Here is a 16566-nt window from a genome sequence, read left to right on the forward strand (position 1 = left end):
TTATGAGATTCAGAGTGATCGGAGGGTGGATAACCCCCCACACCTAATATTCTCCCAAAATATATCTAATAGAAATTTTGATATGGCTATATGTTGTCGTAGAAACTTCGAAAAAGGGTCATTCGACTGGAAATTGAAAGGGTTAGTGCCCTTTTTAATAACCAAAAGGGATTGGAGGGCAACTAAACCCCTCCCACGCGTACCATTTCCCCAAACACATCCTGTCAAAATTTTAAGATAGCCATTTTGTTCAACGTAATTGAAAGGTCCGGAAATTATGTCTTTGAGGATGAAAATCCCCCCCCCACATCCCTCAGGAAAAGGGTTATAAGTTATGCCCTGGGGGCTTATAATGTATATATAGAAAGGTGATCGTATAAACTTCAGAGGGGACTCATTGGATTGTTAATCAGAAGTCCTAGTGCCCTTTTTAAGATTCAGAGTGATCAGAGGGTAGATACCTCTCCCCCATACCTCGTATTTTCCCGAAATGCCTCTGATAGAAATTTGAGATGGCCATTTGTTGTCGTAGAAATTTCGAAAAGAGCTCATTCGATAGGAAATTGAAAGGGTAAGTGTTACTTTTCATAGTCGGAAGTGATTGGAGCGCATCTAACCCCACTCTCACGTCCACCATTTCCTCAAACACATCCAATCAAAATTTTTATATAGCCATATTGTTCAACGTAGTGAAAAGGTCTGAAAATTATGTCTTGGAGGCTGACAACCCCACTACAGCCCTCAGGGCAAGGGTTGTAAATTATGCCCTGGGATATATAAGGTATATATATAGAATGGATGATCGTATAAACTTCGGAGGGGGATCATTGGATTGGTAATCAAAAGTTCCAGTGCCCTTTTTAAGATTGAGAGTGATCGGAGGGCGGATACCCCCCAAGCCTCATATTTTCCCGAAATGCATCGAACAGAAACTTTGAGATGACAATTTGTTGTCGTAGGAACTTCAAAAACAGTTCATTCAACTGAAAATGGATAGGGCCAGTGCCCTTTTTAATATTAAAAAATGGCTGGAGGGCAACTAATCCCCCTCCCACGCCCACCATTTCCCAAAACCCATACAATCGAAGTTTTTAGATAGCCATTTTGTTCAACGTGATTGAAAGGTCCGTAAATTATATCTTTAAGGATGATAACCCCACCAGATCCCTCAGGGCGAGGGTTGTAACTTATGCCCTGGGGGCATATCAGGTTTTTAGAAAGAACGGTTGTATAAACTTCGGGGGGGGGGGGCTCACTGGATTGGTAATCAGAAGTTCCAGGGCTCTTTTCAAGATACAAAGTGATCAGAGGGTGGATACCCCCCCCCACATCTCGTATTTTCCTGAAATGCATCTGATAAAAATTTTGAGATGGTCATTTGTTGTTGAACAAACTTCTAAAACAGTTCATTTGATTAGAAACTGAAAGAAGCAGTGCCCTTTTTAATAGTCGAAAGTGATTGGAGGATAACTAACCCCCCTCCCACGCCCACCGTTTCCCCAAACACATCCAATAAAATTGTTGAAAGAGCCATTTGGTTCTGTAATTGAAAGGTGGGGAAATTATGTCTTTGAGAACGACACCCCCCCCCCACAGCCCTCAGAGCATGGGGTGTAAGTTTTGTCCTGGGGGCATATAAGGTATATGTAGAAAGGGTTATCGTATAAACTTTGGAGGGGGCACATTGGATTGGAAATCAGAAGTACTAGTGCTCTTTTTAAGATTCAGAGTGATCAGAGGGTGGAGACCTCCCCCCCCCCCACACCTCACGTTTTCCCGAAATGTATCTGATTTCAATTTTGAGATGGATATTTGTTGCCATAGAAACTTCGAAAACAGCTCATTCCATTGGAAATTGAAAGGGCCAGTACCCTTTTAAATAGTCAAAAGTGATTGGAGGGCAACTACCCCCCTCCCATAACCACCATTTCCCCAAACACATCCAATTAAAAATTTTGAAATAGCCATTTTGTTCAACTTAATTGAAATGTCCCGAAATTATGTCTTTGAGGATGGCATCCCCCCCACACACCCCTGAGGAAAAGAGTTTTAAGTTATGCCCTGGGGGTATATAAGGTATATACAGAAAAGGTGATCATATAAAATTCGGAGGGGGCTTATTGGATTCGTAATTAGAAGTTTTAGTGCCCTTTTAAAGATTCAGAGCGAACGGAGGGTGGATAGCCTCCACCACACTTTGTATTTTCCCGAAATACATCTGATAGAAACTCTGATGTGGCCAATTTTCGCCGTAAAAACTTCGAAAACAGCTCTTTCGATTGAAAATTGAAAGGGTAAATGTCGTTTTTATTAGTAGAAAGTGATTGGAGGGCAATTAACCCCCTCCCTCGCCCACCATTTCCCCAAACACATCCAATCCCAATATTTAGGTAGCCATTATGTTCAACGTAATTGAAAGGTCCGGAAATTATATCTTTGAGGAGGACAACCCCACCAGATCTCTCAGGGCAAGGGTTGTAAGTTAGCCCCGGGGGCATATCAGGTTTCTAGAAAGGACGGTCGTAACTTCGAGAGGAGGGTTATTGGATTGGTAATCGGAAGTTCTAGGGCTCTTTTTAAGATACAAAGTGATCAGAGGGTGGATACCGCCCCCCCCGCATCTCGTATTTTCCTGAAATGCATCTGATAAAAATTTTGAGATAGAAATTTGTTGTTGAACAAACTTCTAAAACAGTTCATTTGATTAGAAACTGAAAGAACTAGTGCCCTTTTTAATAGTCGAAAGTGATTGGAGGGTAACTAACCCCGCTCCCACGCCCACCGTTTCCCCAACCACATCCAATAGAATTGTTGAAATATCCATTTGGTTCTGTAATTGAAAGGTGTGGAAATTACGTCTTTGAGACCGACCCCCCCCCCCCCAGCCCTCAGAGCATGGGTTGCAACTTATGCCCTGGGGGCATACGAGGTATATGTAGAAAGGGTTATCGTATAACCTTTGGAGGGGGCACATTGGATTGGTAATCAGAAGTACTAGTGCTCTTTTTAAGATTCAGAGTGATCAGAGGGTGGAGACCTCCCCCCCCCTACCCCACACCTCACGTTTTCCCGAAATGTATCTGATTTCAATTTTGAGATGGACATTTGTTGCCATAGAAATTTCAAAAAACAGCTCATTCCATTGGAAATTGAAAGGGCCAGTGCCCTTTTAAATAGTCAAAAGTGATTGGAGGGCAACTACCCCCCTCCCATAGCCACCATTTCCCCAAACACATCCAATTAAAAATTTTGAAATAGCCATTTTGTTCAACTTAATTGAAATGTCCGGAAATTATGTCTTTGAGGATGGCATCCCCCCCCCACACACCCCTTAGGGAAAGAGTTGTAAGTTATGCCCTGGGGGGATATAAGGTATATTAGAAAGGGTGGTCGTATAAAATTCGGAGGGGGCTCATTGGATTCGTAGTCAGAAGTTCTAGTGCTCTTTTTAAGACTCAAAGTGATCGGAGGGTGGATAGCCTCCACCACACTTTGTATTTCCCCGAAATACATCTGATAGAAATTTTGATATGGCCAATTTTTGTCGTAAAAACTTCGAAAACAGCTCATTCGATTGAAAATTGAAGGGCAAATGTCCTTTTTATTAGTAGAAAATGATTGGAGGGCAATCAACCCCCTCCCTCGCCCACAATTTCCCCAAACACATCCAATCCCAATATTTAGGTAGCCATTATGTTCAACGTAATTGAAAGGTCCGGAAGTTATATCTTTGAGGAGGACAACCCCACCAGATCCCTCAGGGCAAGGGTTGTAAGTTAGCCCCGGGGGCATATCAGGTTTCTAAAGGACGGTCGTAACTTCGGGGGGAGGCTTATTGGATTGGTAATCAGAAGCTCTAGGGCTCTTTTTAAGATTCAAAGTGATCAGAGGGTGGATACACCCCCCCCCACATCTCGTATTTTCCTGAAATGCATCTGATGGAAATTTTGAGATGGCTATTTGTTGTCGAACAAGCTTTTAAAAGAGCTCTTTTGATTAGAAATTGAAAAAAAACAGTGCTCTTTTTAATAGTCGAAAGTGATTGGAGGGTAACTTATCCTCCTCCCACGCCCACCATTTCCCCAAACACATCCAGTAAAATTTTTAAAATAGTCATTTGGTTCTGTAATTGAAAGGTGTGGAAATTATGTCTTTGAGAATGACAACCCCCCCCCCCCAAAGCCGCGAGGGCAAGGGTTGTAAGTTATGCCCTGGGGGCATATAATGTATATGTAGAAAGGGTGATCGCATAACCTTTGGAGGGGAAACATTGGATTGGTAATCAGAAGTACTAGTGGTCTTTATAAGATTGAAAGTGGTCGGAGGGTGGATAACCCCCCCCCACACACACACACCTCGTGTTTTCCCGAAATTATATCTGATTTTAATTTTGAGATGGACATTTGTTGCCATAGAAACTTCGAAAACAGCTCATTCGATTGTAAATTGAAAGGGCAACTAACCCCCTCATGTGCCAACCATTTCCTTAAACACATCCAATAAAAATTTTGAGATAGCCATTTTGTTTGACGTAATTGAAATGTCTGGAAATTATGTCTTTGAGGATGGCATCCCCCTACGCACCCCTCAGGGAAAGAGTTGTAAGTTATGCCCTGGGGGCATGTAATTATATGTAGAAAGGGTGATCGTATGAAATTCGGAGGGGGCTCATTGGATTCGTAGTCAGAAGTTCTACTGCTCTTTTTAAGACTTAGAGTGATCAGAGGGTGGATAGCCCCCACCACGCCTTGTATTTTCCTGAAATATATCTGATAGAAATTTTGATATAGCCATTTTTCGTCTTAGAAACTTCGAAAACAGCTCATTCAATTGAAAATTGAAAGGGACAATGTCCTTTTTATTAGTAGAAAGTGATTGGAGGGCAATTAACCCCCTCCCTCGCCCACCATTTCCCCAAACACATCCAATCTCAATTTTTAGGGTAGCCATTATGTTCAACGTAATTGAAAGGTCCGGAAATTATATCTTTGAGGAGGAAAACCCCACCAGATCCCTCAGGGTAAGGGTTGTAAGTTATGCCCTGGGGGCATATCAGGTTTCTAGAAAGGACGGTTGTAGGTTTTTTTTTGGGGGGGGGGCTTATTGGAATGGTAATCAGAAGCTCTAGTGCTCTTTTTAAGATTCAAAGTGATCAGAGGGTGGATAACCCCCCCCCCGCCCCCATACCTCGTATTTTCCCGAAATGCATCTGATAGAGATTTTGAGATGGCCATTTGTGGTCGAACAAACTTCTAAAGCAGCTCATTTGATTAGAAATTGAAAGAATCAGTGCTCTTTTTAACAGTCGAAAGTGATTGGAGGGTAACTAACCCCCATCCCACGCCCACCATTTCCCCAAACACATCTAATAAAATTTTTGAAATAGCCATTTCGTTCTGTAATTTAAAGGTGTTGAAATTTTGTCTTTGAGAATGACACCCCCCCCCCCAAAGCCCCCCCCCCCAATTGCCTTCTCAAGACTAAAACATAATTTGTAATTTATTGAAAACAAAATATATTTTAAATATTTTCACTTTGTTTTTACTTGTTTTAAATGTTTTACTAAATATATGAAGTGGGGAGTCCTCCCCCTTGCACTCCAATTACAGCGCGAGTGTCGCGTGCCCTTTTTAAGAGTAAAAAGAGATTGGAGGGCAAGCAGCCCTTTTCTCAGGCTCTTTCATTTTCAAAACGCATTCAGTCAAAATTTCAAGACAGCCATTTTGATCAGAATAGTAGAGCGGTCTAACAGCTACATCTGTGGAGATATTAGGCAACTCAACCCCCCATAATTATGCAATTGCCCCAATATGTTTTAAAACTAAATGTTGCTTTAAAATAAATCAAAAGGCATTGCGTTAAATGGCTGCCAATAAGACACCTCAACAATATATCGAAACCGACTGGAGGTATTAAGTTGAAACTTTTAAGGATACTACTAGAACCACTTCTACTCTTACAATTTAAATCAAAAGAATGTTAGTGTATCCAGGTTGTCAAAGAGCATAGATAGAATCTTTCGGGAATGACATAAAGTTTTATTTCTCAGGTTAACTTCAGAGGCTATAAAATTAAATTAAAAAATACTGTTTATGTCAGGATTAAAGATTGCTGAAAAAGTTTCTCCAACATACAAATAGCAACCCATACTATGGATTGTTATAGAAGAAAACTGCTAAGATATACGTATGTTTTTTTCCGTGACAAAGAATATGTCAATAAAAAGCGAACAGAAATTAATTTTAAAAACTTTTTCCACAAGACAAGTTTTTCAAAGAAAAGTAATGATCTCCATTAAGCCAATAATGAGCAAAAATAAAGTCAAATAATGTTCCAAGCGTAAAACTACCACAAATCACTATCAATAAATAAATGAAACTAAAACGAACAGAAATTACAATAGGTAGCAGAATCAAACTCAAAACAAGCAAAAATCAACATGAGTAGGGCTGATAACCCCTATGCCTTCTCAAGACCAGAACACAATTTGTCCTTTACTGAAAAAAAAATACTTTTGAAATGTTTTCATCTTTCTTACTTACATTAATGAAAAAATTTATAAAAACTTAACAAAGAAATGTCATATGTCCATTTAACTGACAATCCACGGTCATTTGTTCCTTTGTTCGTTTTGGTGAAATGTAACAATGGACAAGGAAGGTAAAGTTAATCGGTCTCCCTTTCTGACATAGCCTACGCTTAAGACGCAATATGATAGGTTAAGACGAAAATACGTCACAAAAACCAATAACATTAGAGCAAAATTTTTCGTTCTTTTTACTGGCTTAAAATGGTATACAAAAGAACCAATGAGGCTTTGAGTACATCTTTCTGGTCTAAATTAGGCGTAGTAATAACAGGTGAAATGCAACAAGAGATTAAAAAGGTGGGGTTAATGGGCTTCCTTTCTAACATACGCATAAGACACAAAACAACAAATAAAATTAGAGCACACTTTTTAAAATGGAAGGTTGTTTTTGGTAAGAGAATTAGAAATGGTGCGGTTAACAAAAAAGTAGGTAGTCACTGATCTTAGACACACGAGATCAGTATTTGCCCAAAATTTCTTCGCTGGAAACAATATCAATATTTTTAACCGGTATTGTCTTTCATTCATAAATTTTATTCTTTACTGATTATATGTTTTAGAAAAAATCCTTCAGAGGTTTAACTACAATTGCGTATGTAAATAAACCACTAACAACAAGTTTAGTTAATGTTCCTCTAATTTTTTTTTCGTAACGCAGTTTACTGTATCTGAAAAAACTTAATGTTAACAAATCAGGAGATGAATCTGCTCTGCTGTGCCCTTTAGTATTCCATTCCGCGAGATTTGATCACTATTAATCGTGTTGAAGAAGCTCAAGAATATCTAGATGACGGATAGGGGTTGGATACTAAATGGTAAGAGCAGGCACGTATGCCGGAATTTGTTTAGGGTGGGGGCCAAATCCTTCAAATCCGTTATTCTGTGAGAAGTATAAAAAAATAATGGGAAATTAAACAAAAATCACGAGATTTCGGGGGGGGGGAGGACCTCCCCCCTTCATACGTGCAAGGGTAAGAGCACTAAGCTGTGACACGTATTGGATAGCTTCTTTGCATTTATTGGTGGCTCTGGATTGGTGCCAGTGGGTAGTCTGAGACTATTTTCTCTGTTTTGAACATTTTCTATTTTCCTGCAGATTTCAAAGGCTCAGCCAGGGATAATGTCAGGGTGACATGCATGATTTTGGTTCGGGGGAGGGACTTACCAAAAAATATCTAACCATGGAGTTTTCGTAATGACTGCAAACATTATTAGAAGCTGAGCTCTTCCCCCACTCCCTAGATACTGCCCTATATACGTTACTGAAACCCGAGGAAAGAAATTTCGGTTTCTTTCTCAGTTTCTTCAAGAGATTTAAATTCCCTACCCAATGCAAATATCTTCCTGAAGACGCTTTTCCTGAAAACTTCTCTATTGATACCTTTAAAAGAATCCAAAACATAATCTTACAGACAGGAAGTGGCTGGATATGAAGGGCTAGTGGTATATCAAATACAATAGTGTCTGGCGTAGGGACAAAAAAAAACAGTGTCTATAATTAATTATTATAATCAAAGAAAGACTTCTCCAAACAACCTGTTCAATATATACATTTTTAAAACACCGTCATGCTACCGCTGAACGACCCAAAATGTCACGATACCCTGACTGGAAGCTAATAAATCTGAAACTTGACCAGGCATATCGTCGCAGTCACGCCTAAAGGTATAACCTGAAAATTTAAGACTTGTGATATAGTTGCCTAACACCGTTTGCTAAGCTGTCATCAAGGGGAGAATCAGCAGGACAATATATGCCCAATTACATTTTGATTCTCTTGATCTCCATTCTCTGCTGATCGTCAATTTGAGAACAGCCTAGTAAACGATTTCTGGTAATTGTTTCAGTAGTGTTAAAATGTCAGGCAGAGCCGTTCCTAGGGTTGGTGGTGTCCGGGGAAAAATAAATTGCAGCACCCCTCCCACCCCAAATAAGAACAAAAAAGCCAAATCAAAGTGAAAAATTTGATCAAGATGGGTCCCCCCAGATACAGCTCCCGGGGAAGCTGACCCGGCTGCCCCCCCTCCCCTTTAACGGCTCAGATGTCAGGTACAACCTTGAGACGTGGCTGCGGTGATAAGTCAAACGCAAGATTTACACAAAAGTTTAGTAGCTGTATCAGTTGAAATACGAGCGTAAAACGATTATAAGCTCGGTGAGCCAAGAAAGTGAAATTAAATATACTTTCTCCAGTTCATTCTGATAATAGTTTTGGCAATTCATGGCCAAGAGTATGACATAAAGGTAGCTTCTGTTTCATTATTTATTTTAGTTTGCGGCTTCAATGACTTGTCAACAGTTAAACAAACGGCAAATTGTTAAGATCGGGAAAACACAAAGTATTTGCATTCTAATTGACTACTTTTTCAGTCATTGCATTGTAATTGTCTTCTTAAATTAAGGTGCTATTGTGAGGAGACAATGTAATAGGAGATCAACTGAGAAAAGTGGTTGCGCTTTTGTTCCTGAAAGCAATTGAAGTTGCTTCTGTGTTACTGCAGAAGTGCCCACTCGATTATAACCAAGGGCATATCCATGATTTTGTTCGGGGGGAGGGGGGGGGGTTTACAAAAAAAAACTCAAAAAAGATCATTGGAAATTTGTTTAAATGAATTTTTGTTATGTTTTTACGATTCAGATAAAAATTTCGGGAATGGGGTTCGAATCAGGTAACCCCTTTTCCTCCTAGATGCAGTCTTTATTATAAGATATATTCTACCCTCGTAGTTTTTCAGTGGAAAAGATATTGTTTTTATTATTTTTTTATTCAGATACCTTCGTTTTTCAAGTTAGTATGATTTAGATTCTTTCTTTGACAACGCTAAGGACGGCTTGATTTGTGTAGGTGATGCGTACGTTTGATTCTTCTTCTTTTTCTTCCTACCATAAACTCATTTTCAAGATTTTCTGCTTTGGATTTGTCATGGTAGGTCAGTTTGGATGCAGAACTGCTATTAGAGAATACTGGACGCCCTGGAATACAGGACGCTGGATCGAGGTGATAAAAGAACTCAAAGTCAGTAAGAATCTATGGAAAGTTGACGAAAACAGCTGTTCTAAAAAACCTAAGATGAAGAGGTAATGGTTTCCGGTGTTTCCAGTAGTTTCCAGTGTTTCCAGTGTTTCTACCTCAGGTGGTTAAAAGCTGCAACAAGCTTTTAATAACTATAAAAGTAAATTAAAAAAGAAATATACCTGACTAGATATAAAAGTAGGTGTTTGGGAGGTACGTAAACCCCATTATTATCATCATTGTTATTATTGTTCATATCAGCTTTTCTTCTGACAGAAACAGACATCTTGGCAAGGGTCTCTGCAAGACGTAGCGATTCCTTTAAATCCTTTACTGTGTACACACCTAGGTCGGATTCCATCTTTCTAAAATCACAGATCTGATTTCCTGAAAAAATTAGAGTTTTCCAGTCAAAACCACATACACAAATAGCATATAAATAAATCCTGAACTGGGGTATGGAACAACCTTGGGTTTATTTCCGGCATATATGAATAGGTTTTTTTTCTCAAAATCTAGGGCCCGCCTTTAATTTTCGGGTTAAAAACCTCAGCAGTTGAAATCATAAATTTAAAAAGCGTATTCCGGATTTTTATACAAGGTATGCTTACTGTTCCGTAGAGCAATCAACCTAACAATCTTGAGAAAATTGTTGAGGAAGTGTTTGAAAGTGAAACCATTTGTATGGTGACATAATAAGCCAACGGACTACTTGGTCAAGAGTTACAGACAATAGTGTATTATGTTATGCCGTTCGAAGTACCAAGAACAGTGAAACTGAAATTTCATTGTTTGAATTGGTTAGGTGAAAACTCACGAAACCATAAATATATTAAGAAAATATTCAAAATTGGTAATTCAAATTTTTAATGAAAAAAATGTCAATTTGCAGTTATTTATTTTTGGCGTGTCTTTCCTTGTAAGATGTAATGGTCTTCGGGCATTAACATACGATCAATATTTGAATTTTGGCGGACGAAAAGCATTGCAAAATTTAACTAACTACCTTAGGTTTTTTATTTACACGGTTCAAAGTGGCAACACTGACGAAAATGTCATATCGTCGGAAAAACTTAAAAATTTTTGTACACCTAAAAGAAAAATCTTAGAAAAGCACCAAAAGAAAAATTATTCATGAAAAAAACTTAAAAATGTCTAGGAGATACAATTTCTTTTATTCTCATGTCCATGGTAATTTTGCAAATTTGTCTCGGAATTTGACCATGGTTACCACAACTACTGTGCTCAGGATTCTTATTTATGGTGGTTGGAAGGGGTTTAGGTAATCCGCTTCTAAGGGGTAGATTCAACCATGAGTTGGTTTATTCGCAGCTTTTTGTTTTGTTTACATATCTTGGAATGGAAGTAAGTCAATCCTATTTATCGACCCCTTGGTTTCACCTTCGTTTTCAAACCTGTTATAAAAATAGAAGCGTGTAACTGTTGTTCAGTAAACATAATAATCGGTTTAAAAAAAAAATACATATCCAATTTAAGGAATCATGCATGGTACACATCTTTATCAAAGAAACACCCAAACCAAAAAAAGTGTAAGACATGCACGCAAAGTTCAATGGGAGGGCAGATTCGTTTAAATAGCAAAAAACAGGTGAGTTGTTGAAAACTATAAGAAACCATAGGAAAATAGCAAGGTTCGTGAGCTTTAGGAGAACCAGGCCTATGCCCTCTCCACAATTCGCATAAACCTATTTTACAACTTCGATTATTTTTACTGGCCCAGTTTTCTGAAAAGGAAATGTGTTCTTCACAGCAATGAATTTTTATCTAAGTGCGTTTCAATGGGGGTGGGGGGAGGGGAAAGGACATTGGACTAGAAACCTCTCTTAGTTTTTGAGAAATACTTTTTTAAACTTTTGAAATACTCTTCGAAAGCATTTGTTTTGGAGTTAAGGAAATTCAAAAGCAGTGGGCCTGGAAAAGAATAAGTTAAAATTACGACGTGGGAATTTGTAGGCCATTATTTTCCAGCTGGAAAGTTTCAATGATTCATGCCAAGCTTGGAGAGGGTGGTATGACACAGTATTCATGAGATATTTCAATATGGTTAGGACACTGTGGTGAGTTCTAGGGAACGAGGGGACAATTACCTTCTAGATTTTCAAAAATGTATTGAGAAAAGTCTAAAAGAATTGCCCTCTCCCCCTAGATTTGAAAAAAATGACGTTTTTCTTTGTAGTTGGCCCTGATCTTTTGTTTGAAGAAAGGAACAAGGGTTCTAAATCCATAATATTTTTTTATGTAAATATTTTGATGTGAAAATGTAATTTTATATTTATTTTTTTTAAAGAATTTTTTTCTAAAAGGATAAACTCTTTTGGGGGGAAAAGCTATATGTGTTCCAAAAGTCCATATTCCTTTCTCATTGAAAAATGTTTGCTAATGAAAAAAATATATATATAAAGTAGAAGAATAGGCTGGCCACAAGACATTCCAAGCAAGAGATTGGCGCCAATCTGTCTATCCAACTCACAGATAAGAACTGATGACTATCGCTTGTTAATTATTGATAATTAATTGTCAATAATTGTTAATTAATGCACTCCTATTCATTTTGTCTTTTCTTTTTTTTATCATATATATCAACATAATGTCCGGGGACTTGAGCAGGGCCTTTCCAGGCACAACCTGGGCAAGATCTCTTATGCTAGGCCGTACCCAGAGGGAGGGGGGCGGGTTAGGGGGGTTTGAACCCCTTCCGAAATGGTTTTTGACTCGTAAATACGTAACAAAAATGGATATAAAAAAATTTTGTATGCATTTTTTAATTGTTTTTTTGTGTAACCCCCCCCCACCCCCGAAAAAATCTTTGAGTAAAATCCCCTCCGAAAAAAAATCCTGGGTACGCCCTTGTTCCTAGGGGATTCTTTCTGAAGGATGGGAAGGGGGGAGCTATCTGTTGAACATTAGGTAACTGAAGACTGTGTATTTTCTTATGAAGGATCAAACAGTTCGTTGTAACGAACTGTAAGTAAGGAGCTACCCGGCTCAATGGTAACCGAAAGTCTAGAAAACAGTATTTTGATACAAATAGGTACATCAAAAGAATCAGATTTTAATGCTGATTTCAAATATATAAGTTTCATCAAGTTTAATCTTACCTATCAAAAGTTACGCGCCTGAGAAAATTTGGCTGATTTTCGAAAAAAGGAAGAAAGACTCCCTAAAAGTTTTAGAACCTTAATGAAAATCAGACCATCATATTCAGCGTATCAGAAAACCCTAATGTAGAGGTTTCAAGCTTCTATCTACAAAAATGTGGAATTTTTGCATTTTTTGCCAGAAGAAAGATCACAGGTGCGTGTTTATTTGTTTGTTTTTTTTTTTTTGTTTTTTTCCCCCAGGGGTGATCGTATCGACCCAGTTGTCCTAGAATATTGTGGGAGGGCTCATTGGAATAGAAATTAAAAGTTCTAGTGCCCTTTTTAAGTGACCAAAAAAAATGGAGGGCAACTAGGCCCCCTCCCACGCTCATTTTTTTTCCAAAGTCACCTGATCAAAATTTTGAGATAGCCATTTTGTTCAGCATGTTCGAAAATATAATAAGCATGTCTTTTAGGATGACATAATCGCCCGAAGTCCCCGGGGGGAGGGCTGAAAGTTATGAACTTTACCCAATGTTAACATATAGTATTGGTTATTTGGAAGTATTAAATAAAAAAACAAGTTTTTTTAACCGAAAGTAAGGAGCGACATTAAAACTTAAAACGAACAGAAATTATTCCGTATATGAAAGGGGCTGTCCCCTCCTCAACGCCTCGCTCTTTACGCTAAAGTTTTTTATTGTTTTAAAAAATAAAGTTGTGAGACAGAGTCAAACTTTAGCGTAAAGAGCGAGGCGTTGAGGAGGGACAGCCCCTTTCATATACGGAATAATTTCTGTTCGTTTTAAGTTTTAATGTCGCTCCTTACTTTCAGTTTAAAAAACTTGTTTTTTTTATTTAATTTCTGATCGTTTTTTAGTTAATGCAGCTTTTATTTGTATAAAAATTTTACTTTTATTTTGCTAAATGGATGTCTTTACAAATTAACTTACGTAACTAACTTCTATATTCGTATATTTTTCTTCTGGCAAAAAATACAAAGTTGCAGATTTTTGCAGATATGAGCTTGAAACCTATGTAATAGGGTTTTCTGATACGCTGAATCTGACGGTGTGATTTTCATTAAAATTCTTTCACTTGTAGGGGATGTTTCCCCCTCTTTAAAAAATCGAGTAAATTTTCTCAGGCTCGTAGCCTTTGATGAGGAATACTAAACTTAATAAAATTTATATATTTAGGATCAGCATTATAAACACATTCTTTTGATACATTTATTGACATCAAAATTTCGTTTTTAAAAGTTTCGATTACTATTGAGCCGTATCGCTTGTTTTTTATTGTTTTTTTTATTACGTATATGTTATTACTTATATGAAGGGGTTCTCCCCTTAGTCAATAACACGCTCTTTAAGTTAAAAGTTAAAAAAAATTTTTATTAAGAAAACCCTGAATCACAAAGGCCGTTTAATTAGAATAGATAGCTCTTTTGAAAGCACTAAAAAAAAACTGTAGCGTAAAGAGCGAGGTATTGACTTGAGGGAGAACCCCCTCACATACGTTATAATTTCTGTTCGTTTTAAGTTCTAATATTCCTTCTTACATTTCAGTTGAAAAAACTTGTTTTTTTTTTGTTTAATTTCTGATCGTTTCTTAAATAATGCTTGGAAATCCGGCGCCCCCTTCATAGAAATGTCCCTTACCCCAAAGAAACATCCTCCACGGAAATATTCTCCAGAGTAACCCCCTCCTATAGCCCCCCCTCCAGAAAAAATCCTTCCTGAAAATGGTTGTATACTTCCCAATAACCAATAAATAATGCTGGCAAGTCCGGCACCCCCTTCATGGCAATTTCCCTTCCCCCATGAAAACTTCCTTCATGAACAGATGCTCCAACATAACCACCGACCCACCCTTCCCTCCCACTACCAGAAAAAAAACCTCCTGAAAACTTCTGTATACTTCCCAATAACCAATACTATATGTTAACATTGGGTAAAGTTCATAACTTTTAGCCCTCCCTCTGGGAACTTCGGGGGATTAAGTCATCCTAAAAGACATATTCAACATATTTTCGACCATGCTGAACAAAACGCCTATCTCAAAATTTTGATCGGGTGACTTTGGGAAAAAAATAAGCGTGGGAGGGGGCCTAGTTGCCCTCCATTTTTTTTTTTAAAATAAAAAGAGAACTTTAACTTTTAATTTCATTTACAATGAGCCCTCCCACGATATTCTAGGACCACTGGGTCTATACGATCACCCCTGGGAAAAAAAAAAAAACAAACACACAAACAAACCCACAAATAAACACGCAACCCGGATGTTTCTTCTGGCAAAAAATTGAAAATTCCAAATTTTTTAGATAGGAGCTTAAAACCTCAAAAGTAGGGATCTCTAATACGCTGAATATGATGGTGTGATTTCCATTAAGGTTCTTTAACTTTTAGAGGGTCTTTTCTTCTTTTTTCGAAAATCAGCCACATTTTCTCAGGAGCGTAACTTTTGATGGGTAGCACTAAACTTGATGAAAGTTAAATATTTGAAATCAGCATTGAAATCTGATTCTTTTGATATATCTATTGGTATCAATAACCCGTTTTCTAGAGTTTCGGTTACCATTGAGCCGGGTCGCTCTCACTTACAGTTCGTTACCACGAACTGTTTGATACATACGTTTTCAGGGGAGATTTTTCCTGGTAGTGGGGGGGGGGGGCCGGGGGTTATGTGGGAGGATCTTTCCATGAAGGAAGTTTTCATGGAGGAAGGGACATTGCTATGAAGGGGACGCCGGACTTCCCAGCATTATTTAAAAAAAGATCGTATTTCAACTGCAATAGCAGCAACATCGAAACTTTAAACGAACAGAAAATATTACATATATGACTGGGTTCACCCCATAGTCAATACCTCGCTCTTTAAGCCAAAGATTTTTTAGTACTTTCATAAGAGCTATTTATTCTAATTAACGGCCTGTGTGATTAAGCGGTCATTTTTAAAGAATTGGAACAAAATTCGAACTTTCGCTTAAAGAGCAAGGTATTGACTAGGGGGCGAACCCCCTAATAAACGTATTAAAAATGTATGAATATAGAAATTCGTTACGTAAGTTAATTCGTAAGTTACATATATTTATTACTAATAAAAACGTTCGTAAATAAAATTAAACAAGTTTCGAGAAAGCCATTTAACTAAATAAAAGTAAATTAATATGAAAATTTTGTTTTAATTATTCATGTACGGTGAGCCAAGATCAAAACCTGCATTTATCCAAAAATGTTCAAAAATTAAATAAAAAAACAAGTTTTTTTAACTGAAAGTAAGGAGCGACATTAAAACTTAAAACAAACAGAAATTATTCCGTATATGAAAGGGACTGTCCCCTCCTCAACGTCTCGCTCTTTACGCTAAAGTTTGACTCTGTCTCACAACTTTATTTTTTAAAACAATAAAAAACTTTAGCGTAAAGAGCGAGGCGTTGAGGAGGGACAGTCCCTTTCATATACGGAATAATTTCTGTTCGTTTTAAGTTTTAATGTCGCTCCTTACTTTCAGTTTAAAAAACTTGTTTTTTTTATTTAATGTCTAAAAAAGAACGCCAGACTTGAAAAGCCAGATCACGGATCTAATTTGGTTCACCGATTTGAATCCTTGCACGATTTGGTTCAAATAATATTCAGCGTGTCTACCTTATCGCTCATAAGCTGTTTGTGGGGGGCTGGGGTTTTGGAGGACTTCTGGGGTTCTCTAATGATACAGAATGCAAGTTCTTGTATTACTACAAATTAATAAAGGTTTCTCAGAGGAAGACAGATTTGGAGGTGCTAGAGCCGCATCTGAAAGAGGACGCATCAGTGCTACCCATGCAAACAAAAAATAATTATTTTCCTAGTTGTTTAAGGTAT

At 37.8% G+C, this 16566-nt stretch overlaps 1 protein-coding gene across 2 annotated transcripts in view; it reads right to left on the reverse strand.

The window, feature by feature from the left end:
- The window catches only part of cu (NADP/NADPH phosphatase nocturnin), a 153394-nt gene that overhangs the window by 91639 nt on the left and 45189 nt on the right, over window positions 1-16566 (reverse strand). For both annotated transcript variants that reach the window (XM_089105534.1, XM_089105535.1), the window contains exon 2: window positions 9785-9989. In XM_089105534.1, the coding sequence (XP_088961660.1) occupies window positions 9785-9989 (205 nt within the window). The remainder of the gene's footprint in view (window positions 1-9784; window positions 9990-16566) is intronic.

The sequence above is a fragment of the Artemia sp. Qi Xiang Cuo genome, chromosome 19, assembly GCF_049724085.1.
Source record: "Artemia sp. Qi Xiang Cuo chromosome 19, ASM4972408v1, whole genome shotgun sequence".
Taxonomy (NCBI): domain Eukaryota; kingdom Metazoa; phylum Arthropoda; class Branchiopoda; order Anostraca; family Artemiidae; genus Artemia; species Artemia sp. Qi Xiang Cuo.